We start from the raw sequence: 27,211 nt of genomic DNA, 5'->3' as shown, positions 1-27,211 counted from the left end.
ACTTTGCATGTATTTACGTCTTATGTATCTCAAAAATTTTTATTTCGGAGATATCAGTTTTTAAAACGCTTAGTGATATAAAATAAGTTTTGTTTATTTCAATTTTTTCTCTAAAAGTGATATATTAGAAAGAAATTGAATTTTAATAAATTCTCTTAATATTATTATAACACACTTCTAAAAAGTCACAAGATAAATTTAAATATAGAAATTATACACACACTGTATACATATTGAGTTATAAAGCACAATCTTTTCTTGCTTTTGATCTTATTCAATATTCACTTTAATTTTGTTCTCGTGCGTATTGACGCGCATATTAGTCTCGAAGAGAAGTATTTCAAATCGATCGTGTATGCACTACATATATATGGCGGGAATTCCCTCGGAAAATTTAAAAAATCGACGCTACTCCGCGCAGCGCGACGTGAGATGTGCGGTAAAAAGCGATGGAGGTGGCTCGTGTTACATAATTACATCAGGATCAAACGCGTATCGTATCGATGACTATAAAAGCGGCAAGATGAAAAGATTGGCATGCAGTGCATTCACCGAACGCCCCTCACGATGGTGATTCGTGCACTTGGAGTAGTGCTCCTTTTTTCACTTGTCGCGACCCTTTCAGGGTTGCCGACTATCGAACCAGAAGGTAAGAAAAAAGATTATTCTATAAAAGTGAAACATACATAACATTGCAGTAGTCATATTTGATAAACTTATTTTCATATAATAGTATATTATATTTTGTTAAAAAAAATGCAAATAGCCGTATTTTTTTTTTTGTAACTTTTAGGCAAACTTAACAGTACATCATAGTTTGATTGCATTGTTACAAAATTATTTTTGTTTATAATTAATTATTTAGACAAATGCACTTCTATTATTAAATACTAAATTTCAACTGTAATTTAAATAAATAATTTGCGATTTTTCAAAGAAATAATAAAAATAAAGCATACAACTGCAAAAATTAATATATTTTATTGGATACATTAATGTATCAGGAGTCAATTCAAAAATTTGTAGAATTACTACTTCGCATTTCATAATTTTTTGCAGATAATTTTTCCTTAATAAGAAAAATGATATACATTCATGATATATCTCGACAATAATTTAGTGAATCTTACTATTGTTTAAAATATAAAAAAAATTATAGAAAATATAAAAATAAATATTTTTAAAATTTTTATTGCTTAAAGTAGCTGTCTATTTACGCGTTGCAATCTTAAATACCGCTTTGAAGAATCTAGGAGATAGCTGCGCGAACTCTGTAATTTATTTTGCATGCAGCAGACAAGATGTCTTCGAAAATAACAGTGATGTCAGGATACATGAGATGGAAAACAAATCCAAACGCAATTAATTTAAAATTCTTTATGCTTCGTGTCGATCGACGTAATCTGCCTATTTCTGTTCGCATAATGATCGATTCATTTTTAACGTGATTCTTAGACCCAGCAGTGAATACATATGAAGAACACACGTTGTCGACCGAGTTACAACCGCCGCCGATCGAGGAAAAGGAACGCCATGCTACAGTTTACATAATTAACTTGTACGCTGTAAAAAATAGCAGCGGTAATACATCAGAAGAAATATTTGAAAATGAAATCATCGAAACTGTTCCTGAGATATTAGGTAAGTGTGAACAATATACATAAAATTACATATTACGATTTCTTTTAATGATATAAATACAATTTGACGTCATATATTACATATTTTAATACATGATAAAATAAATAAAAGAAGAAGAATAAATAACAAGAAGAACATTATAACGATAATAAATGTCTTTAAAATAATTCTTAGTAAAATCTTGAATGAAAAATGTACTTTTGCAGAGCCATTGGCCACTGTTCTCTTAGTAATAGCAGATGATGATGAAGAAAAAGAAAAACACTCACCCGCCGATCTCGATGAATTTGCGGCAGAATTAGAAAGCCAAGGTATCAAAGTCGACAGGATCGGTATGGATAAATCGAAAGTGCTGAAGATGAAATTGCAAAAGGCAGAGGCGGAGAGTATGATAGAATCGGCTTCGAAGCCGATTTATGAGAAAAAAGATCGACAGAAGAGAACTATCTGTCTGAAGTGCGGAGGCGGCGGAGGATACGGGGGAGGAGGATACGGAGGCGGTGGGTATCCGAGCGGGGGTGGTGGTGGCTGTCCCACTTGCGGGGGAGGAGGAGGATACGGAGGTGGGTATCCCAGGAGTAGCTGTCCTACCTGCGGTGGTGGAGGTGGTGGATGTAAGTTATAATCCTAATTGTGAATAATAATTAATTGACAAATATATCCATTAACATTAATAGAATTTATTTGTATCAAAGAATATCTCTCTCAAAATTCACGCTACGAACTTCACAAATTTTTTGATTAATGTAAAATACTAAGCTCCAAAGAAAAAATAGATAATTATATTTTTGCTCTAAAGTTTATTTCAATAGAATCTCTTAATTCAAAATTTGTTTATAAAATTATTACTCAAAATCAGAAAAATATAATAAATGAAAATATTTTTGAGTTTCATTTAAAAAAAATGTTGCCACATATTATATAGATGCGGTTAAAACGAAATCCGATTATTCGCTTTGCATTCTTAGGAATTGAAATATACGTCACGCTGATTTCTTTTTAAATTTTTCAAATTCAACAGCTAGTTAATTTCTTCAATTTTTGCATGCGTTATCTAAGTTATATAAATCGCACATGTTTGCGTATTGTATCGTGAGGAAACTCATTTAAAGGTAATGATATAACGCAAGTAGAAAAATTCAAGATGTTTGGTGGAATTATTAAAAATAACGGAAATTGCTTGAACAATTATTATCCCTTCTTGATTAACAAAAAATAATATTAAATAAACTGCTTACATATAAGAAAGATACTAATAAGGTACTAATTAATAATAAATATTAATAATTAATAATAATTAATTAATAACTAATAATAAATTAATAATTAATAATAATTAATTAATAACTAATTAATAATAATTATTAATAAATTTTCTGCTTACTTAATTCATCTTAGCTGAAATTTGCAAATTGGGTATAACATTAATAAAAATATAACATTTGAGAAAGATCATCATAACTATAGATATATTAACACATTGCTATTGCTAAACCCCATCGCATAACAAGGGCATGCTTTGTTTAGGGCGCCAAATAGCAGTTATACCGGTTATAGTCGTACCTATTACAGGAGGAGGAAAGGGAGGAGGAGGAGGTCATAGAGGTGGATATTATCCTCAAAGCGGAGGCGGCGGCAGCGGCTGTAGTACTTGCAGGTATTGATATATTAATATGATATTGTTTCCTAAATAGATTGTGTAAAAAAACCATGCAATTATTAGGCAACAAAGCAAATTAATCCCATTAAAATAATCTTGATAAGATGTATATTTAAAAACCACTGTACTTTACATCCATTCTCTTTTTCTTGATTCTTTTTATCAATTTTTATAAAATTTTTTGTATTTTTAGTGCTGGAGGCGGAGGAGGTTCGTATTCCCAAGCTTCTGCTTCGGCCCAAGCTTCTTCTTCTTCTGGAAGTTGGTGAGTATTATATCTAAAATAATTGTTTCTTATTATCAATATATTATATTATCAATATAACTTATATTTACACCAGTTAAAACATTTTTTTTCAGGGGAAAATGAACAGAGTATACATAATCACACAAATGTGTTGCCATTAATGATTTATGCTGCCTTCATCTTCGAGATACTCGATAGAAAATTTTTTTAAATATTTCGCATCACTATATATAAATGAACATTACTTGATAATACTCTCAAAATATTTGTAACGCATTCGTTTATATGATATACATTGTATTGGCGCATGTTAGTTGCGAATAAATAAAAAACAAATTTGTCTCCAATGTAAAACATATGATTCGCCGTTATTCGAATATAAACGTATTCCTAAAGATAATTGTGAGACTCATGATTAATTTTTCATAAATCTTTGAAAGAATTTTCACGTGTTAATGCATTAGATCTGTATTTTTCTCGTGACTTTAATAATTCATTAATTCTTACGCTTGATAGAACTTGCATTTACGATAACAAGATAATAATCTATCATTCGTGTATACTATTATTATTATTATTTTTTTATTAATTCCTAAATCTGCAAAGTCGGAAAGTTTTCCGACAAAAGAACCTCGAGAAACATTATTTCAATAATTACTAATCTCTCATTTATGCTATACAATTTTTCAACATTGATTCAGTTTCAAACATGAATCCAAATGATAATCTTTTCAATCAGAATCAAATTTGTAGTAGAATAAAAGACTCGTAAAACACGTGAGAAATAGAAAAATGATAAATAAAAAGATAGAAAATTCGCCAATGCGAGCGAACGATAAAGTATCATCTTCCAACATTTCGCGAGCCGTAATGCTCCAATTCATTCCATTTTATCACGTGGAACCTGTTCCGCATTATCAGTCCGTTGTAATTCACTAGAACACCATCGCGAGCGACAGCGGCATCGGCGACGATGGTGTTGCGATCTTGCTTGTCTATTTTCCGCTCTTTTCTCGTTTCGCGAGATCGGCATCGTAAGTAACTCACGCGCGTTTCTATTAGCGCCGGATCTAGGCGCCACAATCTCGTATATAACTGGCCTCTCTATAAATACGACCGGTACACGAGAGCGATATCGCAGCATCCGCGCGGAATCGTCTCAGCGATGCGCCGTCTCGACTGTCTGCAACAGCGAGTGGCAACAGTAATTACGGCGCGAAAACGTCGGATGAACTTGTAACGGTAAAGTTTCGATGTTCCTCTCATCACCTTCCAAAGCTGGATAAAGGAGGAAGTACCGGCGCAAAATGGATTGTTGAGAAACGCGAAGCCGGTTTTTGACGGCAGCGGATTCGTCGAACGAGCCGATGTTGCGAGTCCGAATCGGCGATTTTATCGGCGACCTTATGATTAACCGCTAAAAGTAAGAATATCGCATTCCGAGAGGTATATCCGAGGACAACTCGCTTTTCATGATTAAAGTGATTTGTTCGCTGATTTGTTACGCGCGTCAGCAACTTGTCATTTTTTCCTGTCGATTTCACGGCCGTAGCAACAACAATTACGGATTGCGTCTTATGTTCTTTAGAATTTTCTTTATCTATATCTCACCTACGATTAACCATCTCTTTTATTTTTCAAGATTTTACATTAGAAAGGATTATTATTAAAATTAAGGTCAAGATTTGCCGCGGGAAAAGTTTGATTCAGAAGAAAGTAAAAAAACAAGCAATAGAAGATAAGAGATGTAGTAAGAAAAAAATAATCATTTCTAGTAAAATGTCCATGTTATTTGCAATATTGAAAAATGCACTATCTTTATCATTTTATATGTTATATGTCAAATGCATGCAATATTAAATACATCCGTTTGACTAAATCTATTATGTATAAACTTTTTATACAATCGCAGTTTCCATTAAAACAATAAAACTCCATCTAACAGCTGAATCGTAAAGTGGACTGTAAAAAAGATGCCGGTGTGCATCATATCGGTCTGAAGAAAATGTGGGTCTGCGGGTCATTGAATGCTCATCGAGTCCAATCGTAGAGGCAAGATGCTCGGTTTCTTCCTCTAATATAAAGTATTGGCACATTCGCGCGTATTTTCTGGTCAATGACCGACGAACTCGTGGACTTTGTCGCGATCACGAGTCGCTTTATTGCTGGGAAAAACTGGGCATACCAGCGGCAGATCATAAAAACTCAGACGATTAAAGTATGCCTCGATTCCTCGATGAGCACTCCAGAAGTGTCAGAAATTCGCATGCTACTTTTAATGTGCATCTTATTATGAGGTACTACTAAGGTATTGGGGATATTGCATTTAAATAATACGAAGGGCGACATGCAATTGTATTATTGATTCTAAATATCTTGTCTCATTTGTATAATAACGAGAATAAGACAAAAATATTAGTGCACCATAAGTCTTTTCGTGCATGCTTTTACTGCACATCAACGATAATATTGTATATAACATATGTGAAATTTACTGGAAACCAATAAATAAATATTTATCAAAAATAATATATTGTATAAATTTATTGATCAGATAATAATACTGATGAGAATTTATTGATCTATATAATGACTATGAGAAATGAGGATGTAGATTCAATCGATAATTTATCTTACCTCAAATTATCGGTTAAAACAGCATCGTTAAATTTATCAATAAAAATAATCATGACAGGTTAATAACAGTTTCTAATTATAACTCAATATACTTGTTAATTGATCGAGATTGATAAGCAAGTCGTTCCGGCAAAAACCGGATTCAAACGGAAAAAATATATAATAAAAATTAAAATATAGTTTTTATAATTATGGAAAATACTAACATATAAAAGAAATTATGATAATTTTATTCGATAAATATTATTATTATATTAATATATTAATAAGAGTATCGTAATTATTCAAATATTTTGATGCACAAACAATTTTAAAATTTTTTGATAACAAACAATAAAACAAAAGCATAATTTACAATTTTTAAATACTCTAAATGTCGTTATATATCAGTTTTATAATAAATGTTGTATATATTTTTTATGTAATTTGTACTATAAAATATTTTCCGTGGACGGCTAATTAAGCGGACAGATCGACGAGTAACAAGTTATTAAATGACAGAAAATAAAAAGATCATAGATAGATAAGATCAAGATAATTGATCTGTCTCTTATAATATAAAGATATATTAATAAAATAATTGCGAAATTATATTATCGATAATTAGATCGCGCAATTAAGTAAAAGACTCTTCGCTTTGCGCACAAATATTTCACGAAGATATAGTAAGTGAGAAATTTGCCGACAAGATTTATTTAGTTTTTATTGCTTTCAATGAACCAGCGGTGCAAAACAAATATGTTCGGCCATTTAAAACATTAATCACTGTCTGTGATGGTAAGTAACCTAATCTAATATTTTGTTCTTTTATTTTTGTAACGATAGAATATATTAACGCTATCGGTTAAATGATGTTACTGTAAATTATGTCGGGCAAGTGAGTGGATTGCATCCTAGTTACATTCGTGCAGATAGGAAAATAAATCGTTGCAGATAAGAAAATAAATCATGCAGATAAGAAAATAAATCTAATTTTATTCGAAATGTGAAATAAAAAATATGGTATATAATTTCCATTAACTTTTACGCTCGTGCATTGAGTCATATTCGATCCGTTTCATCGGTATTGATTCGACCTAACTTTAAATTCATTTTATCATATGAATATGAAATAAAAAAAAATATCAAAAGGCAAGATTTCTTTTATTTATTAACGTGAAATAAAATTGCAAAATATATTTTTTCTAGAAAAATGTAGATATTTTATAAAATATGAAAAGTATTTTAAAATTGAATCCCTATATATATAGTGTATATCAAATAAATATTTAATTATCTAATATGTTATTTCCATTTTTTACTATATTATTTTCATATATACGTATAAAATATATATTTAATTGATATTTGAACTGGGCAATCTAAACATATTAGGTATCTTTATTTTATACACAATTATTTGTTGTATTTATTAAAACTGTAATTATTGAAAACAGATAATGAAAGAGATAATATTGATATTTGCTTTGATAAAGTCAATGTTCTCTAATTTAATCTCATAATCTCATTTATTTACTGAGATCAAATATTGGAACTTCTTGTAATAATAGTTATACTATCTAAATTTATAATAAACAGTAGTTGGGAAAATTAATGGCGCAATATTGGACACGGTTCTATTTTAGTATATACAGGACGATGCATGTCCACATAAAATACGGAATACGTCAAGCGACGTGCTTCATTAAGAGAGCAGGCTTAGTCCCTTAAACGAAATCACCTGTTAGAGTCCGTTCAGCATCGGCAATAATCGTAATAACGATGGCAATTGGACGGGATGAAATATCACGCCGCGTTTTCTACGACTCGATGCCGTGTGACTCAAGATTGCCGGCGATTAGAGAGCACACGACCAGGCTTTAATTTAATCCCCCGGGAGTCTCGGGGGATCGTAAAAGGAACCGGTTGCGTCGCGTACGACTGGAATCTGCATAGAAAAGCCCGTTGGTACCGCGGTGCAATGTACGAGCGACGATGTCGACGAGCTTTCTCCTTTTCGCTCGTTCGCGTCGCTTGACGCTTGCAGTGGAAAAACATTTCCATTGCAGCGTAACATTTGCATACGCACAAGCGACGATTCCGACGACTCTAAACGGGAATTCCGTGCTAACCGATCTGCATGCAATAACTGTGTACCCGACCGTCTTGCGCGTGCTACTTTATGAACGTTACGAGAAGGATCGAGGTCATTGTCGCAGGAGGTGGACGTGTCATGAAAAACGATGTTTACGATACGTTAAGGAAACAAAAGAAAAATTGGCAAAAGCGTGTCAAGAAGCGTCGAGTGGAAAATATCAGATCAGCAGATCTAGCCAGATATAGGATTGGCGACCTTCGTCGATAATCTCATTCGGCCTATATTACAATAGAGCCATCCTGCTTGGCAGAATTGCAATTGATCTAGTCGCGCCGCGTTCGATGTAACACACACGAGCTGCATGAGAATTGATGAACGCGAATGCGAATGGTGTCTAACAATCATCCGCACTCGCTTCGACGATAACACGCCACGTCGAATCAATCCTGCGAATGCAATTCCGTTTTAATCCTGAACATCAATAATTTCGAAACAAATCATCTATGCTATGGTGATGCTAAAAATTATATATATTTCTTTATTGTTAAGTTTTTTTATGATGTATTCACATATACACACTCGATATATCCTGTAGTTTTATTCGTTTACATACGGAGAAAATCTTATAGTAAAAGTTATAATTTAATTTTTATAATTAAAACATAAGAAAAATCACGATGTTCTTTTATTAAATATTATAATATATATATTATATTTTTTACAAAGAAATATATTGCAATTATTCAAGTATTTTGATGCACAAATAGGTGCAAAATCGTTAAAATACAATAAAATAAATGCGTGCTTTTTATATAGTAATAAATATTCTAATTCATTATATATTCCAACTTGATTATAAATATTGTAAAAGAGAATGTGTTTTTTTTTTATAATTTGTACTGTAAAATATTTTCTCCGTGTATAACGCGAGCGCACAATAACTTTATTCATAATATTATATAAAAATGTATATTCAATACGTTTTGTTCCATACTTTATATAACACAAAAAATGTCATCAATCATTATTCACAATTATGTCATAATGTAAAAATATTGTGTGTTGCAATGTATGATATTAATCTTTTTTTTCTCGAATTTTTTCTCGTGTAATGATATTTCAAATTTTGTCTCGTTAAAAATGTAATTTCATATTAAAATTCCAAAATATATTGTGAATATCACAGCGTTGAGCCAATAAATCAGAGAATACATTTAATCGACGAATAAATTTAATATACGAGATCACATTTGTATTTCTGAGAATATACATATATACATCTACATGACTATGTGTGTTACTTATCTTCCCTACCTTGACTCGATCAAGCGGAAAAGGGATGGCGATCAATTATGGTATATTATGATTAAGCTATTAAACTATTACAATATATAAAATAGAAAATGACATAGTTTCAATTTGTTTCTCTCTTGTTATACTACATCTTATCTTGAAAATTTTGATTATCATAAAATATTAGACTCTCATATATTATAATAGATTATTCAATAATTATAAAATATATAATTATATAATATAAATATATTGCAAAAATTATATAATTATATAATATATAATTATATAATTATATAATTATTGAATAATCTATTATAACATATGAGAGTCAATATTTTATTGTTATTTATGTTTATTTTCTCCCTATTATTCAATCATTATAATATTAAATTGATAAACAATCATAATAAAAAATATCTTAAATGCTACATAAAAAAATTGTTTCAATGAACTAGAAATTCCTGTTTGTGAATCAATCTATGAATCGATAAGATCGATTGATACTTATTTCGAAAAAGTGGTTAAAGTATTCATTACTGAAGAAACGACTTGTTTTGCAGCTTATCAAGGTAGATTAGTAGAAATGGCGTAAAATGGAAAGTGACGTAATTTTAAGTCTCCCTCGAATGCTATCACGCGAGCAAGCGAAGATGATAACGCCGATTCTCACACCTGTCATCATCTGTACGAAGAAACGCTTTCCTGCAGTGAGCACGCAAGACTGAGGGTCGAATAGTGATCCTGACCTTTCCTCCAGGATACGTCAATACTCTCAAGGCTTATGCGCGTCGCGATAAAATGATATTAAGAAGAAAGAAGAAATAAAAAGAAAGACATTCCATTTCAGCTTGCGATAATAATTCTAACAAATTGCTTTATTATTGCTATTTTTTCAAATACGAGGAACATTACTTAAACTAATGATAGTAATATGTCTGTTGCAAGCTTCTACGAAAAAGCCTTTAAAAATGGAGCATTTCTTCTGACGTGTGAAATTATCTATTATTAAATTAAGTAATTTTACTCACTGATCCAATGATGAAATATTTTTGCTTAGCAATAAGTAATCACGCCGTTCAATATTCTCAAGAGAGATTACGATGTGAAAAAATATGCAACTGATTCTTAACTAATAATATATATATATAAATAGCGGATCGTATTTCATATTAATTTCCACGCGTATCTCGACGGTACTTATCTGAATTATGTTCTTCATGATAATGCATTTATACAGAAATAATTATATTCTTCTTCAATCTCGCCGGCAAGCACGAACAAATCTCGGATCTACGGCTATAAAATCAGAAATTACCATGCTTTACCTAGCCTAGCCATCTATTAAACGAGGTATTAACATTTTTTTCATCATAGGAAGTGCCTAATCAAGTTACGCATTTTACATCAAAATATATATTGCGCGATTCGCGCACCTGCTTATGACAGCTCACTTGCGCTAAGCTGCTTAATTAAATTACCTTGTAAGACAAGGTAGGTAACCGATGCGAATGTACATATCAATAGAAACAGACAAATGAACCTTTGTCGCGAGACAGCGTAATCTTTCACCTTATGGGGGACAGAGAGGGAGAAAATATTTCAGTAATAAAAAAATACAGAAATGTAAATGCATTTCATCATCCGGGGTGTCTCGTAAAAGGAAAACGTACAGACATTATCGTCGCATTACGAAAGCAATCGGCTGAACGGCACCAGCCATAATGACGGATACAACAGACACTTGGAAAGATGAAGTTTGACGGGAGGGAAAAAGCGATATGGTTAACGGTAGCTCGTTCGTTAAAAAAAAAAGTGAACTTTAACAACCTGAATCTCCCGCCGAGGTGAGTGAGAATACGCGACGTTTTTATGCCAATCTCAGTTAACGTCGTTTATCGTTCGTCGTTGTTGCGTTGTCGTGCTTCAGAGAATGCTTCATTACTGCAAGACGGTTATCGACAAAATCTTGCTTGCTTCATCATTGCGGAAAGGAAAGGAAGCCTGTCACCTGTCTGGCGTGTGCCGTCGTCTTCGACGAATCAAAAGTTCGTTGTCACTAACGGGGGTTTGCAAACATTCTTTCTGTTTATTAGAAAAGATGATTAGATAAGACGATAGACGGTGAAATTCTGAAGTAAATTATCAAATTATGTATATTACACACGTTAATTAAACATTAATTAAACATGCAGAATATATAAGCATGTGATGGAAGGCACGCAAAAAATGCTTGTATCGATGAGTTCATCGGTAGATAACTATCCATGATTGATGGGATCTCTTATTATATATTCATCGATCATGACCTTCAATCTTTTAGATGCGTTCTTAAATTGATCGCGCAATGCTAAATAGGAAGAAACAATGCAAGATATTAAATTATGAGCACTTTACAAGTTACGTACTGAAGCAGTATGTAAGCGATTACATTCCACAATTTGTATCATTATATCTATGCAGAAAATTATGATGCACGAAAAATTCGTCTACGCTGCCAGACTTCAAAGTCGCTTTATTAACAGACCTATATTTAAAGTATCAAAATATTGCAGGAATGCAACATCTACCCTAAAAAAAGAAGATAGAAAGATGCGCTCGCGCATATAATGTTTGAGATAACTTTATACGGCGTATGTAAAACACGACGATCGATCGTGCGAGACCTATCATCACTATAAAAGGCAGGAATCGTGACAAGTTGCTCTCGTTCGGCTCGATTGCCGAAAGTAAAGAAGAGTTCGATTTTTTGTCCCGATATTAACGGAACAGCGTTCCTGAATCCGCTGCTAACCCCGAGGGGCCTCTCCGCAGTACCAGCCAGAGGGTAGGGGACCGTACATATAAAGGAGAGAGCCCCGTGTTCTGGGGGCCCAGTACCGTTCAAAGATGCAGGTTGGTGGGACGCTGCGTGGTACCAGGGCCATCTCCCTTCTGGTATTTCTGGTACCTCTCATTGGCTATGCCTGTGAGTAAAAAAAAAGAACAACGATGTTCAAAATTCCCGCCCGGAGCATCGATGTGTGACACGATAATATAGAGGATCAGTGATGTGCAGTGATTGTAATTTGGGATTATTCGGGGTGCGCTGCCTTAAAGATTTTCGTCACTGAAAGACATTGCAAATAGTATAAATTTCAAAGGCATAATAAATTAAACACAAAACGTTCTACAAAAGTCACATAAATTTCTTCACTCATAGATATTATAAAATCGAACTAAGGAAAATTTTTAAAAATCAAAGCACCTGTGATTATACAAGTAAAAATTGAAGAACTTTAATCAAGAATTAAACTTCAAACAAGAAAATTTTATTTTTTATTAATTTTAAGTGGAATTTTAATCGAAAGTGAATTTGAATTTAATCATCGAAATTCTTTTAAAATTAAAAATTAATGTTAAAAGAAAGGAAAATAATGTTAAATTAAATTTTCACTGAGTTTTCCTCAGTCTATTTCTTCAAAGAATTTATAATTGAAGTTCCCTCTTCAATTATAAATTCTTTGAAGAAATAGACTTTGACGAAAACTCAGTGAAAATTTAATTTAACATTATTTTCTTTTCTTCTAACATTAATCTTTAATTTAAAAAAAAATTTCGATGACTAAACTCAAATTCATTTTCGATTAAAATAAATTCAACTTAAAATTAATAAAAAATAAAATTTTCTTGTTTGAAGTTAATTCTTGATTAAAGTTCCTCAATTTTTATATAGTTATTAGAATTTGTAATCATGCTAGAGAGAGAGAGAAAGAGAGAGAGAGAGAAATTATGTAAAAATAAATTTTTGAAAAAATATGAAAAAGAATTCGTTTTCATGGATCAAACTCAAGTCATTTCATATTATAATACAATGATATAAAGAAAGAGAATGCGCAGATTAAGAATTATTAAAAAACGTTATACGTATTACTTATTCTCTTTTCTTTTAAAACAGTAAAAATAACAGGAATAAATTTCTTAAAAGGCAATAAAAAAGCGATTCAGTCAAATTAGCACTTATCACTTGCGATCTACGCAAATGGGACCTAATTGGACGCTTGGTCTAGTTAATCTTTATGCATACGATTAAATATCCGCATTGCTATCATAGCCAATAAACTCGCCTAGCCAAGTGCGTATTTCTAGTGCGATCATCCGTATCAAGCGTACACGCCGTTTTTCTCATGGTTTATTCTCAGCTAACAATATTCGATTTCTTCTAGATTCGAGTCCTCTTCAATATTTACCCAATATACCGGGTTACGTTCCTGTTTATATAAGATATGGAGATGAACCGTTGGAGGAAATAAATGCAGATTTGGCCGAGGCTTTCGGAGAGACGTCAAATTCCGTTAAGGTATTAAAAACAATTATGCATTTAAATATGAAAAATACGGATAGTTATTATTATAGTAGTACTCATAGCAATAGAAGAAACGTATTCATTTATTTAGAACCAATAAATACCATGTAAATTAAGAAAGAATTTACAAGGATTAATTTTAACGATTTTTCATACGATATAGAGTTTGCAGAAGATAGACCACACATTCGCTCACGAGTCTGACAGTTTTAAAGATGAAGATCTAAATGAGTTTCTGGAAGAATCAGAGAAGAAGCATCCTTATCCATTGCATGTTAGAGAAGCGGAAAGTCGTTCATTTGCCACTGCCAACGATGAATCGGGGAACCCTAATAAACCAAAGCTTCTAACTATCTATGAATTACATGATGATAATGAGAGCAGACCTCGCAGACGTTATCGAGGAAGAACCAGAATGAACAGTTGGAAACCGCCCGCTTTTAAAGTACGTTTATGAAAATATTCAACAATTATTATAATTGAACGAAAATATGTTTTCACATAAGTTGTTTTTGAAGAAAATTTTGAAAAAGAAATTTTAGGAGAGGAACTAAGTAAATAATTTTTATCATTTTCGAAAAGCTTTGATAACATATGCTAGTAATATTTATTACAATGTGCACATAAGATCTTATTGATGATTCAATCAACATTCACTACCTCGTTTTTATCATTAAAAATAAAGATTACTTCATGTAAATTGTATCCGCGACAAACACCATGTACGCATAATTCCAAGAAGAGGATAGCTAATTTGAATATATTGCATTTTTGATTTCTGCACATCTATCTCATTTGACATCCGTATATAATCTAAAAGAATAATCTCTGTGAATCACCTAACGTCGTTTGTCGCTTCATCAATACCCAGAGACATATTAGAAGATTTTATCTGTACATAATTAAACTTCACAAGCCAGTTTATGATGTGTAAATAAACGAACAGTTCCAACTTCATTTTCAATGTTATATTATAAAATATGAACTCTTGAATAGAGAGAAACCGCTTCATTTAATCACCCTTTTCTCTCTTTCTCTTTCTCAAAACTTTACATAAATTATAAAATATAAAATTAATTTAAAAGATATATATATATATATATATATATATATATATATATATATATATATATATGCTATTATTTGTTATCATTTTATAAAGTTTAAATTATACATGTCCAATCAATTGCATGTTTAATCAAATTCATAAGATAAAAAATGTAATATTTTATATTTTACTTTTTTCATTTTATATGAAAAAAAAATTTCTTTTGCATTCAATATGAACAACATTCTAGACTACACATTGTATCTATTTTTTCTAATTTAAAGTAATAATTAATGTATAAAAATATATATAGACAATATGCTATAAAAAAATTACATTATTATTTTTGTATGAAATAAATAAAATCAAATATTTTTTTAGGTCAGCCCACTCTCTGATGAGGAAAAAGAAGAGCTGGAAAAATTAGCGATCGAAGTTGAAAAAGAAGAAACCAGACCGAATGAATTCTATGTTCCAAATCCTAAATATTCCGATTTATTACCTGATAAGACAAACAATCCACATAGGGCAGACAATTCCGTCGCATCGATCAAAGTACAAGATCCGCTCAATGAATCTTTGACAGATCTAGGGATAATTACAGTTAAAGACACAGATCTTCCAAAACTTTTGGATAATCATGACAATGCTGTATCTGAAATTGATAAAAACGAACCGCCTATTAAGGGGCAACGTCCAGCTACAGTCTTGTCGAATGTAGATAAAGTTTCGCCTATCGATTTACCAGACGAAAGCGACATTAATGAAGATATAACATCGAAAGCTGAAAAAGAGAAATTGCCTATTAAGGAGACAGATCTGCCAAAACTTCCTCAAGTCACAGAGCTTTCAAAATCTTTGGACGATCATAATATTGCTGCGTCTAGAGTTGGTAAGAAAGAACCACCTATTAAGGAGCAACGTCCAGCCACAATTTTGTCGAATGTAGATAAAGTTTCACCTATCGATTTGCCAGACGAAAGCGAAATCAGTGAAGATAAAACGAAAGATCCTATAGAATCAACCGATGAAATTGCGACAAGTTTATAATTTATTTGTTACAATAATAAAGTATATAAGATCTTTTTCTGGATTCTTTAAACAGTTCAAACTTCTTTCAGCAAGAAGTTTATAAGAAGAAACTTGTTGCAATGTTTAGTATTATTAAATCTATATTTCAGTGGAATTTATAGTCAAAGAAAAGTATGATTTATTATAAACACCTTATATATCGCAAGCTACAATAAAGCAAGTTACAAATAGGAGTCATACTTGAAAGAAAAGCATTTCTATGATTTTAGTTTAGATTATTTATGACGAGATGATTTGTTTTTATGCTATCTTAAAAAAAATCTTAATTGTATAATGGACATAGCAATCTTCTTGATGGCTTTAATTGCTTCCGATCTTTTGCGCATTGTAAATTATATTAATTATACAACCGTCATATGTGTAAAATTATTTTAGAAATGTTTCTAATAAAATCGTTATTGCAGTTATTTGCAATACGGAATAAAAATTCATATATATATAATTTCTTGCATCGAAGTTATATACAAAATATATAATCAAATTATATGCACAAGTATATGTAAATAATATCAAATATAACATTATAAGAAAGTAATATAAATATCGTCGCGAAAAGACGTAAAATAAATTTAATGGTGCAAAATTTATTCTTATCATAGTAACGATTGTGTGTATTTATGTTACAATCTTATTTTTAATATTTTATGTCTTAAATATTTTATATATCTTTAAATATTTTATATATCTTAATCTACTTCATTATTTGATTAATTATTGATTATTTCATTAATTCTATTATCTATCATAATTACAGTGATATAAAATAAGCGATTACAATCATTCGCCCAATGTTCTTATTATCTATATTTAATCGTGATGGTTTTGTGGATTACGTATATAATAGTTTTTGTGCCACGGTTTTAAAACTAAAACAGCCGGAATAATGTTGAACTGGCTATTTGTGGGAGTTATGGTAGAGCGATTTAATTTACGAAGCATATCGTTGTCGATGTTAATATGCAAATTGTTTCTACGATCTTGAAAAAATCTCTTACTCGAGAGAATAAACGTATTGTGCCCATCTCCAAATGTGCACGCATACGAAGGAATCTTTTCCTTTACCTCCGGAATGTAAATATCTCGTATGGCATGACAGTGAAAGTTTCCTCGTTGGAGTTCACCGTTGGGCGTGTTGTTGAAAGTGTCCTCGGAAATTAATTTCGAAGATGATTTCGTATCGAAAGATGTCGGTCCTCCAATATTTTTTACAGAAACTCTACTTTGCAAATACGTAGATATATTTTTCGCGTCATTGTAAACATTTGCCATTGAATGTTGTCTAATGACAACAGGATCTTCCTGAGAAGATCGAACTTTAGCGATCTTCGACAAAGCATTAATTAAGTATTGGTAATTCTTCTCAGCAGATTTGGATATTTCTTCATTTTTATTACCTCGATGTTCTATCCTTTCTTGATTCAAACAAGTTGGAATTTTTCGGGTTTCTGTTGATACTTTTGAATTACTGGGAATTACTTCAGATAACGAATTAAGTCTCTCGTTTGAATAATTAATGTTGTCTGCGCTATCACCCTCTGCCATCTGCCCGTTTTTCGTACAATTTGCCGGTAATCCATTGCTATCTATCAGAATAAAAATCGCCAATACAAAGAAAATTATTAACCAGCGTATCGACATTATTCTACAAAGTCAATGGGATTTTTTTGAGCCCGACACTCGTGTAAAATTAATTTTTGTTAGAAACCGATACGCAGTCAAGCACTCGTTTGCGACTCGCAGGAGACACTAACTCTGATGAAAAAAGTAAAACTCGCATGAAGGCGTGTGGAGACTTGGGATGTTGGGGAATGACACATTGGACTGTTATGTTTCGTGCCTTAGTTCCCTGTGCACTGACCTTATCTCCTCTTCGTGAACGTTTTATTCCCGTACCCATGAAATTTGATCGTATAATTCCCCACCAAACAACAGGAAATGTATACCCAAAGAATTGGGATTTTTTATAAAATTGGTTTTTATTTTATTAAATATTCTATACATCAAAGTCAAATATCATGAATATTAAATTCAAGTACATTTTTTAATTATATGGATACCTATCCAGCCATTAAAAAAAGAAAATTAAATAAAAATTATTTTAATCTTATAAAAATTAAAACCAATTAAAACAGTTGTTAAAAACATAATTTAATAAACAAATATTAATATATTTTATATTACTTATATATACATATTTTCTCTATACATACATACAAGAGAAAATTAAATATTTTTATGCACTAATTTCTGTTTTATATATCTTTTATAATTAATATCAAATATGTATATATTAAATTTTAATTTATAAAATGTGGTGAGTTTTGTCATATTTAATAAATTTTCAAATTTAATGTTATTATTCGTGGAATATTTTTCATTTGATTATTCTTGTATTAAAGATATGTATCGCGAATTTTTTTGTTATTATATCTCAGATGAAATTATATCTTTATGCACTAATTTGCAAAATTTTATTTTAATTTTATTTTTGTACTCTTTCTCTCTCTCTTTCTTTGAATATAAATATGATAATAATCTCATCTGATTGTGAGATATAATAACAAAAAATTCACGATATATATCTTTAATATAAGAATAATCAAATGAAAAATATTCCACGAATAACCTGAAATTTGAAAAGTTATTAAATATGAAAAAACACATTTTATAAATTAATATTTAATATATATATTTGATATGTAAAAGATATATAAAACAGAAATTAAAATATATATAAAGAGCAGATTTTCTCTCTCTCTCTCTCTCTTTCTTTGATTTATGTTTGATGATAAATGCAACATTATCGGTAGTAGATAGTATTATAAGATATATCATGTCGATGAAGTATCGACGTAATCATTTATAAATATGTGTATTATGTTTTATATATTATGTATATCTTATCGAGACATATATTTATAACGTTCTGTAAGTTTCTAATATATTGTATATATATATATTCATCATAATTAAAAAAATTCTAAAAAGTTCAATGACAGGAATAATTACATTACTTACGCCGGTGATGTCAGAATGCCCACGCTAGCAGCACGCAGCTGTGAATGGAGAGAGTAGCGGTCATATGAGCGATTCATATGTCCGTTACCCCCTCCATTCATGGTTGCGTGCTGCTAGCGTGGGCATTCTGGCTTCTGGTACTTGCGCAGTGCAAATGCGCTTTCGATGTATTCAATAGCTTCGCGTGATACGCGAAAAAACATGTCTCTTTTGTGGTTCGATAATCCACACGTATATTAAAAATATAGATTTTTATATATCTTATTCGCGTAAATAAATGTGCCATCGCTTATAATAATAAAATTAGGGTATGATTTTAATGATGTGAGAAAGTTACGTCATTGATAATTATTTAAATAATAAGAAAGTTTGCCTTTTTGCAAAATATAGTTTATCTGCTCAAAATTGCAAAATGTTGATTTTTCTTGGCAGCAAAAATATCAGATGCAAATAAAAATTGTGTTATAAGTATAAAGGGTGATATAACCTTAAAATTAACTTATAGTGTGACAGATTGTTTCAGTGGGAACAATTAATTAATTGATTGACGAGATTATTATTGTAAAGTAATCGACATGGCTGGACAACAACATCCTTTTCTATCTGGGTTTCCCAATGTACAGCAATCAGCTATGCGCACTCAGTTTGGCGGTGGACAAATGGTCTCTGGTTTAATAGGTCCACAGCAAGGAAGTAAGTGTTGAAGCTTCCTAAATATAATCTCTGTATTTATTATCATTGTTTATCATTCGTTTTGTTACCTATATGTATTGACACATAGCAAAATGAAAGATAAACAATGAAAATAAAACTTAACCTTGTCTCATGTACAATAATAATGTTTCGCAATGTTTTTTATACAAAAAATTCAATAGTCCTAGATATACAACAAATTATATTCTTCAGTTAAATATTAGCCGTTATATTGAACAAACAATTCTTTGTGAGAACCATATAAGACTGTCAAATTTAACAATATATTGGAATATTGTTGGATTGGAAATAATTTTATATTATTTTTCTATTATTATATTCATATCTTTAAGTAACGTAAAGTCTCTGGGAAACTAAAAATTGCTAAAATACGTGTACAGTTTGATAGTGCAATGGATGATTATTTAAGTGTTCCATATGGCAAGTTTCAAATTTGAAAGTACAAAATTTTAAAAATAAAAGAAACTGAAGAAATCTTTGAGAATCAATTAAGAATTTTTATTTTAGATATGGTAAGCTCTCAGCAATTTGGTATGGGAGTGGGAGTTGGAGTAGGTGTTGGTAATGTTGGCTCTAATGCCATGGGAATGCCAAATTCTCAACAAGTATTGGCACAGCAGCAACAACAACAACACTCCATTGCGATGCAACAACAAATGCAGCAGATGCAGCAGCAACAATTGCAATTGCAACAACAACAACAAGCTGCTATGGTTCAACAGAATAATCAAACTAGTAATCAAGCGACAACACCTCAAACTCCAGTCCCACCTACTCAACCACCGATGCAACAGCAACAAACTAAGGAAGTCAATACTGCCAGCTTATGTAGATGTGGACAAGAAACAGTACAAGAAATTGTCAACCGTACTTCAGAACTCTTTCAATTTCTTAAAATGCTCCAACCGCCTAATGGTATAATTTTTATGATGCAATATTAATTTTTTTTATCCTTTTAAATAAATAGTTAAATATCAATAAATATTTTTTTATAATGCATTACTTACTTGCAGGTACAGCACAAGGGGCAAATATGGCAAATGAGAAAAAGATTAAGATTTTCGAACAGTTGAAAATAATAAAAATGATGTTTAAACGTTTAAGAATAATATATGAAAAATGTAACGAGAATTGCCAATTGCAAGGCATGGAATATACACATATAGAAAGTTTAATTCCATTGAAAGAGGAATGGGATATGAAATCTGATGAAAAGAAGACTTCGGAAGCTTACAGACTCATTTGTGAAGAGAGCAAAGAAGTGATAGAGGTGAGAATATTTATATTTTTTATACATAATACATCATTGTTATAAGTCCTAATAAAAATTAAAATCTGTTTCTTTTGCAGCAAGTGGTATTAAAAAATAGGCATATTAAAGAAATAATTGATCACTTAAGACGGATTATTTCAGAAATAAATACAATGTTAAATATGCGTCGCTCATAATTATTCTAAAAATTTGGATTTATGTTAATATGCGATATAATGTTTTGATTATTAAAATGTATTTAACAATAAAATGCAAGGTTTTCTCATACATATCTCATAATGATATCGACAATGTTTATCTGCTCTTTGTACATACCTTTCTCATTAGTCAATATTAATGTCGCCTATATCTAAATAGATAATGTCACCATTTCGCAGAATAGCTTCTGGTATTGTTCCCATTCGTGTTTCTAAATTCCTCACGAAAATCTCAGAACATTCTATGTCGCAGCCTCTGAATTCACCCTGCAATCGAGTGTCTTCATGTAGATAAAACTCTGCTTGTTTACCTGTAATATTTGAATAGCAAATCAGGACAAATGCTAAACTGTAATTTAAAAAATCATTTATGTCAAATATGTTAATTATACAATTGATACTTGTTTGCTTTAATAATACTTGCAATATGCAATTACAATCTATATAAAGGATCAATGAATATCACACATTAACCTCAAATTTAAATCAAATATTAATGCGTATAATTAAATATTCATGTGTGTACTTTCTCAGCAAATAACTCCTGTATGATTAATAATAATTTTAATTTTTTATTCTGGAGCACATGCGCACACACACACACACACACACACACACATTGCATGATGGATCTTTCTCGATATGGCGCCATATTCAAACAATTTCAAGGAAACACGTGTTGCGTTAAAATCTTATTATTCAACATATCATTCCGGCGTGTTGGAAAATATGATGAAAATCGACTCGAATGTTTTAAGTTTTAAGTTTTAAGTTTGATTAAAATAAAGAGCGTATTCGCGAAGATTGTATGAATTTTCTTACCGACAATGCCGGTTATAACGCGTAGGAAGCGTTCGCGCAGAAATGCCCGGGCTTTTTGTTTCTCCGGAGCTGCAAACCCCAAATCAGCTGTTTTCGCGCTCGAAGTGTTCGCTTCTTCAATCATTTTCTGTCAGGAAGCGATTCCGATTCCGCAAGATTGACACACCACGAGAATACGAGATAGACACCGCGAACTGCGAACTACGAAGCGAACTATGAAATCAGAGAGAAGACAGAGATGTCATGGCCCGCTTTTAGGTGATCCCTGGAAGCGATACTCCCTCTGTGGACATTAAAAACGTGAACATGAACTACAAAGCCAATGTCCACGAATGTTCTCAGAGGGTAACATATATGTCTCTCTGATAATATAAATAATATAAATAAAAATATAAATAATTTAATTAATTATAATTTATTATATTATAAAAATATTAGTATGTTCTCTCTTTCCACGCTATTATTTATTTATGTGTGTTCTTTTTCTTCTCAACATCATTTATTTATTTTTTATTTATTTATTTATTTATTTATTTAGCTCGCTCTAAGTCAGTCTTCTAAAATGCAAAACTAAATATTATAGAATTTGACTTTGAAAATAAAATAATCGAATAAATTCAAATAATTAGCATAAGGAAAGGTTCCGTGATAAGTTATTTAATAAATAATCAATTTTAATTAATTAATGAAAATACTTCTATAATTTAATATTCCGCGTTAGCGTATATTTTATAATATATAAAATATTTTGGCAACGAATTATTGATAACACGGTGTTCGACTTTGGCAATATAAAATATAAACAGTAGCGCGCTATGTTTCGGCTTTGTCATCATTCGCACGGTGACTCTCGAGTAATAAGGTAGTGGTGAGAAACGTTTTGTATTGTATTGTAATTTTTTTACTAAACACGATTACGATTAGTATCGAAACATAATTTGCTTTAAATATTAATATAAATTAATTAATTAAAAATTAATTCACGACATGAAACTGTATCGCAACTATAAATCTTTATCGAATCGCAATCATTTATTACCGTGATTAAAAATTGAAACAAAATAATTAATATAACACATTAGAGAAAATATTAGACATGATATGAAATTATATAAATGAGATACAGATAGCATTGTAATATCTGCATGTCAATTGTGAAACGATTTATATAATTTCATATGTTATTGTCTAATATTTTCTAACGAGTAATATAGTGATACGCCGTTAAATTTCTTTTCTAGATACGATCGCGATTAACATCGGAAAATTATTTATTATAACAATATAATTAATTAACTTTTATAAATAACACATAATTAATAACTATATACATACCGCGACGAAAATTCTCGAATCGCATATTTCGAAATTTATTCATTTAATTAATTATAATAAGAATTATATATATATAGTAACAGAAATCTAAAATAATAAATTATTATTTCGATATGAAATCGATTTTTACGAGCAGAAATTATTTCTTTAATATTTATAGATATTTATAGAGTCGAATATAATATGTCTGCGACGTTTTATTGTTTTATTTTTCAATCATTGAAATATAATTCGGATTATAAGGACGCACAGTAAAATAATTGAATCGTGGATCTAAACAATTAATATAATGTAAGGCTCCATGATACATCATACAATCTTTTAATAAATAATCATATAATTAAAAAATCTATATAATCTAAAGTACTTCTATATACTTTAATATATTCCATATGTATATATATATATATATATATATATATATATATATATATATATATATATATATATACATATATATGTGTGTGTGTGTGTGTGTGTGTGTGTGTGTGTGTGTGTGTGTGTGTGTATGTTAAAGTATGTAAAATATTTCGATGACGAACAAGACAATAACACCGACCTTGGCGGCGTAAACAATAGCGCGCTAATGTTTATATGCCATAGTCTTGAAAAATGTTTCGATAAAAAAATAATAATAACACGGTCTTTCGGACTAATTTTCTCGGCTCTATTATTATTCGCGCGACGACACTCAAAGAGTAAAGTAGTAGTACAAGGTGCTCTGTTAAATCCTTTTCTAGACGCGATCGCGATCAATATCGACAAATTATTTGCTGTATCAAAATACGTAAAATATAATATAATATAATATAATATAATATAATATAATATAATATAATATAATATAAAATATATGTATTGTTTACGCCAAGGTCGGTATTATTGTCTGTTCGTCATTGAAATATTTTACGTACTTTAACATATTTATATTATATTATATTATAATATAAAATATAATATAATATAATATAATACAATATATTTCGATATGACGAACGGACAATAACACGGTGTTCGGCCTTGACGATGTAAACAATAGCGCGCTAGTCATACGGTCTTGGTATCATTCACACGGCAACACTCGAGCAGTAAAGATCGTAGTGCGAAATACGTCGTATATTCTTAAATTAATTATTAATTAAACAATTATTGTATCATGACTTTCAATTTTATTAAACTTTCGATTCTATAATTCGTATTAATATACATGTATTGCATATATATATCAATAATGAAAACAACATTTGTAATGAATTAGTATTTAATTTGATTTCATAAAAACGTCGAGCGAATCGTACTTCTCTATCCCTTATACAATATATTAAAGTGCGTCTCTCGTAATTATTCCGTGATCGGGAGTGTCGTGCAAAGTGTCTCGCAATCGTTTCTACATATGACTAAATATAATTAATTGTTTGTTCGCGAGTGAACATGAGTGCTGTGAAGGTGCAAGCAAAGGATGAAGAAAGGAGAAGGATATCTGGAAAAGTATCGGACAGCCAGAGAACAGTGAGAGAGCCTGAAGCAGCCAGAGAGATATGCGGTGAGTAATTTATAAAAATTATTTATTATTTATGTTGTTGCGTCCCCGCGTCTCGTTCCTGCGGATGTATACGCCATCCGTTATTCTGTCGGGAAGTATGTCGATGGAAGAAGATCGTATCCGCGCGCGTTGTTAAGAGGTTGTTTAACATCAACGACGGTCAGCTGAGTCTGAGCCCAGCTGTCAAGCTGAGCGGTCGCGCGTTAAAATCTGTGTTTCGTTTTACGAATTATCTGAGTTCTTGTATGTTTCTCGTGGTTCTATGTTTCGTGGTTCTTGTGTTTCAAAGAACCGTATTATTATTTTCGAGTGCGCGAGTGCGAGCGTGTGCCGATCAATTGTGTCGTGCGCGTTCGATACATATCGTTCCGCGGACGCAACAATATATATTAATTTGAAAATAGACATATTGCTTATTATTTTTTCATTTTCTCAATGGTATATATAATTCGCTCTAAAAATCACGTACTATAATGCATGTATAAAATATTCCAGGTTTTATTTTAACACATTTAAAGTATCTATAATAAAGCATTTATAATATTTTTGTTATTAATTAATATTTTTATATATAAATATTTTAATATTTTATAAAATATTTTTAAAATAATATAATTATTTAAATATTTCATATATGAAAATTAACATACTCTCTTTATATAATTATATTTTTCAAAAATTTATAATAAAGAAACTTTTTTTGCTAGTTTTACATTTAAAGTATTAATATCAGAGATAAATCTCTCTTAAAAGATAAAAAAATTGATTGCGCGTAATAATTAGTTTTACAAAATAAATTATTTTGAGTTTTATAAAGAATAGATCTATAAAAATATTAATTGATTATATTTGAATTTGATTTTTGACATATTGATTTAAAAATAGAAGTGTGTGACAAGAATTAAAATTAATAATAATTTGAATTGTATTTAGATTGTTAAAAAGTTGAATGATAAAACATCGAATAAAATACACTTAATCTTTAAGTATCGTTAAAGAAATAATTATTCTTATAAAAATCACAATAAAATAAATTATCGTTTTATTGCTAAGTGTTAACTGTTAAATGCAACAGAAAAATTAATTACTTGATACTTTTTTATTATCATATAAAACGATAATAATTATATTGCGTGTGCGCACGTTGTGTTGCGATTATTATAAAAATTACACGAATTGTAATTAAATATTACTATTACTGTCAATTTATTTATTTGTCATGTATATTCGTGAAATTTAAATCGCGATTTTTTTTCTCATTTAATCATTGGGTAACATCGAAACTTAGTTTATCTTTTCGCGATAATATTTCTTTTAGAAAACCTTACAAAATACATTAAAATTCCGGGTACTCTTTCTTAATTGAAAGACATAATCGAATTTATTAGTGATTCTTTTGATTGCGATAGATTATATCAGCTATATACGCCAATCTAAAAATTTCTAATAAATTTTACATTGTACGCATTTCTGATATTTTCGTGTAATATAATAAAATATTCTATGTATATATATATGTCTATGTATATTCTATGTATATATTCTATATAACAATTTATTATGTATATCAAGTTATTATGAAAATTATAACAAAACTATGTGTAAAAGTTATTTATAACACTCACAATAGAGAATAAATCTTGAATAAAAGTCTCGAAAAATGGAAAATATATCTTGCAATTTTCTTCATTTTTCGAAAAATTATCTTACTCTCCGAACTTTCTTTTCTCTTTCTTTCCATATATGTATATAATATTATTGTAAGTCCAAGCGTGTGTGTTATAATGCTCTCATGCAACATCAAATTATCCGTATTATTGAAAATATTTGAATAAATTCGAATATATATTTATTTGATGTTGATAGCATCATCAATTTATAAATTATATTATAATTATACTACATATTTTGCTTCGCATATTGTCGAATATTTTTCTACGATTAGTATCGAAACATGATTTGATATAATTATTAATAATTAAAAATTAATTAACTTATAATAAACGACATGAAACTGTATCGCAACGATAAATATTTATCGCATCGCAATCATTAATTACTGCGAATAAAAATTGAAACAGGGGATACATAAAAGGGGATAAAAGAATTAATTTTGTTATGATCTTTCGATTATTAATGCTTATTATAATAATTTCCTTAACGATATCTATTAGAATTAAATAAATTTCAACCAATGCTTTAAATTTTCTTAATCAGCAATAACTCATAGAAGATTTCAACGACGAATTATAACAATAACGTAGTATAA

The 27,211-nt window shown here is 30.3% G+C and overlaps 4 protein-coding genes across 15 annotated transcripts; 3 read left to right on the top strand and 1 right to left on the bottom strand.

Annotated features, from left to right (window-relative positions):
- Positions 1-490: 490 nt before the first annotated feature.
- On the top strand, positions 491-3,902 carry LOC145962908 (uncharacterized). 6 transcript variants are annotated; one of them, XM_083084392.1, is made up of 7 exons: positions 491-649; positions 1,456-1,641; positions 1,848-2,141; positions 2,196-2,255; positions 3,169-3,298; positions 3,495-3,566; positions 3,662-3,902. In XM_083084392.1, the coding sequence occupies exons 1-7, from the start codon at positions 538-540 to the stop codon at positions 3,669-3,671; spliced, it is 864 nt and encodes a 287-aa protein (XP_082940518.1). In that variant the 5' UTR covers positions 491-537; the 3' UTR covers positions 3,672-3,902. The 6 variants fall into 6 exon arrangements, with proteins under 6 accessions (XP_082940518.1, XP_082940521.1, XP_082940520.1 ...); XM_083084395.1 differs by lacking the exon at positions 2,196-2,255 and having other exon boundaries at positions 3,214-3,298; XM_083084394.1 differs by lacking the exon at positions 2,196-2,255.
- Positions 3,903-12,373: 8,471 nt separating this feature from the next.
- Positions 12,374-16,482, top strand: LOC145962809 (uncharacterized). Its single transcript, XM_083084159.1, has 4 exons — positions 12,374-12,523; positions 13,761-13,894; positions 14,064-14,345; positions 15,330-16,482. Exons 1-4 carry the CDS (start codon positions 12,445-12,447, stop codon positions 15,996-15,998), a joined length of 1,164 nt encoding a protein of 387 aa, XP_082940285.1. The 5' UTR covers positions 12,374-12,444; the 3' UTR covers positions 15,999-16,482.
- A 1,013-nt stretch (positions 16,483-17,495) lies between these two features.
- LOC145962811 (gem-associated protein 7) lies at positions 17,496-22,283 on the bottom strand. Of its 4 annotated transcripts, none has more exons than XM_083084168.1 (3): positions 22,065-22,283; positions 21,361-21,553; positions 17,496-17,623 (listed from the first exon to the last, which is right to left on the bottom strand). In XM_083084168.1, the coding sequence occupies exons 1-2, from the start codon at positions 22,186-22,188 to the stop codon at positions 21,369-21,371; spliced, it is 309 nt and encodes a 102-aa protein (XP_082940294.1). In that variant the 5' UTR covers positions 22,189-22,283; the 3' UTR covers positions 17,496-17,623; positions 21,361-21,368. The 4 variants fall into 4 exon arrangements, with proteins under 4 accessions (XP_082940294.1, XP_082940292.1, XP_082940293.1 ...); XM_083084166.1 differs by lacking the exon at positions 17,496-17,623 and adding an exon at positions 19,149-19,768; XM_083084167.1 differs by lacking the exon at positions 17,496-17,623 and adding an exon at positions 21,038-21,226.
- Positions 19,207-21,312, top strand: LOC145962810 (mediator of RNA polymerase II transcription subunit 30). Of its 4 annotated transcripts, XM_083084160.1 has the most exons (5): positions 19,207-19,366; positions 19,572-19,751; positions 20,280-20,687; positions 20,786-21,042; positions 21,123-21,312. In XM_083084160.1, exons 2-5 carry the CDS (start codon positions 19,634-19,636, stop codon positions 21,219-21,221), a joined length of 882 nt encoding a protein of 293 aa, XP_082940286.1. In that variant the 5' UTR covers positions 19,207-19,366; positions 19,572-19,633; the 3' UTR covers positions 21,222-21,312. The 4 variants fall into 4 exon arrangements, with proteins under 4 accessions (XP_082940286.1, XP_082940287.1, XP_082940289.1 ...); XM_083084161.1 differs by lacking the exon at positions 19,207-19,366 and having other exon boundaries at positions 19,403-19,751; XM_083084163.1 differs by lacking the exon at positions 19,207-19,366 and having other exon boundaries at positions 19,635-19,751; positions 20,266-20,687.
- Positions 22,284-27,211: the final 4,928 nt, after the last annotated feature.

The sequence above is a fragment of the Camponotus vicinus genome, unplaced genomic scaffold (genome assembly GCF_025532165.1).
Source record: "Camponotus vicinus isolate PSW18456_S1 unplaced genomic scaffold, iyCamVici1.0 SCAF_12, whole genome shotgun sequence".
NCBI lineage: Eukaryota > Metazoa > Arthropoda > Insecta > Hymenoptera > Formicidae > Camponotus > Camponotus vicinus.
This window is presented reverse-complemented; position numbering and strand designations above follow the sequence as displayed.

Excerpts from the sequence above, each read along its gene's own strand:
- LOC145962908 (XM_083084390.1), top strand. The coding sequence starts at position 538 with ATGCAGTGCATTCACCGAACGCCCCTCACGATGGTGATTCGTGCACTT. Across the intron at positions 650-1,455 it reads GCCGACTATCGAACCAGAAG|ACCCAGCAGTGAATACATAT; the intron begins GTAAGAAAAAAG and ends CGTGATTCTTAG. Across the intron at positions 1,642-1,847 it reads AACTGTTCCTGAGATATTAG|AGCCATTGGCCACTGTTCTC; the intron begins GTAAGTGTGAAC and ends GTACTTTTGCAG.
- LOC145962809 (XM_083084159.1), top strand. The coding sequence starts at position 12,445 with ATGCAGGTTGGTGGGACGCTGCGTGGTACCAGGGCCATCTCCCTTCTG. Across the intron at positions 12,524-13,760 it reads ACCTCTCATTGGCTATGCCT|ATTCGAGTCCTCTTCAATAT; the intron begins GTGAGTAAAAAA and ends GATTTCTTCTAG. Across the intron at positions 14,346-15,329 it reads GGAAACCGCCCGCTTTTAAA|GTCAGCCCACTCTCTGATGA; the intron begins GTACGTTTATGA and ends ATATTTTTTTAG.
- LOC145962810 (XM_083084160.1), top strand. The coding sequence starts at position 19,634 with ATGGCTGGACAACAACATCCTTTTCTATCTGGGTTTCCCAATGTACAG. Across the intron at positions 19,752-20,279 it reads AATAGGTCCACAGCAAGGAA|ATATGGTAAGCTCTCAGCAA; the intron begins GTAAGTGTTGAA and ends TTTTTATTTTAG. Across the intron at positions 21,043-21,122 it reads AGAGCAAAGAAGTGATAGAG|CAAGTGGTATTAAAAAATAG; the intron begins GTGAGAATATTT and ends TTTCTTTTGCAG.
- LOC145962811 (XM_083084168.1), bottom strand. The coding sequence starts at position 22,188 with ATGATTGAAGAAGCGAACACTTCGAGCGCGAAAACAGCTGATTTGGGG. Across the intron at positions 21,554-22,064 it reads CGTTATAACCGGCATTGTCG|GTAAACAAGCAGAGTTTTAT; the intron begins GTAAGAAAATTC and ends CAAATATTACAG.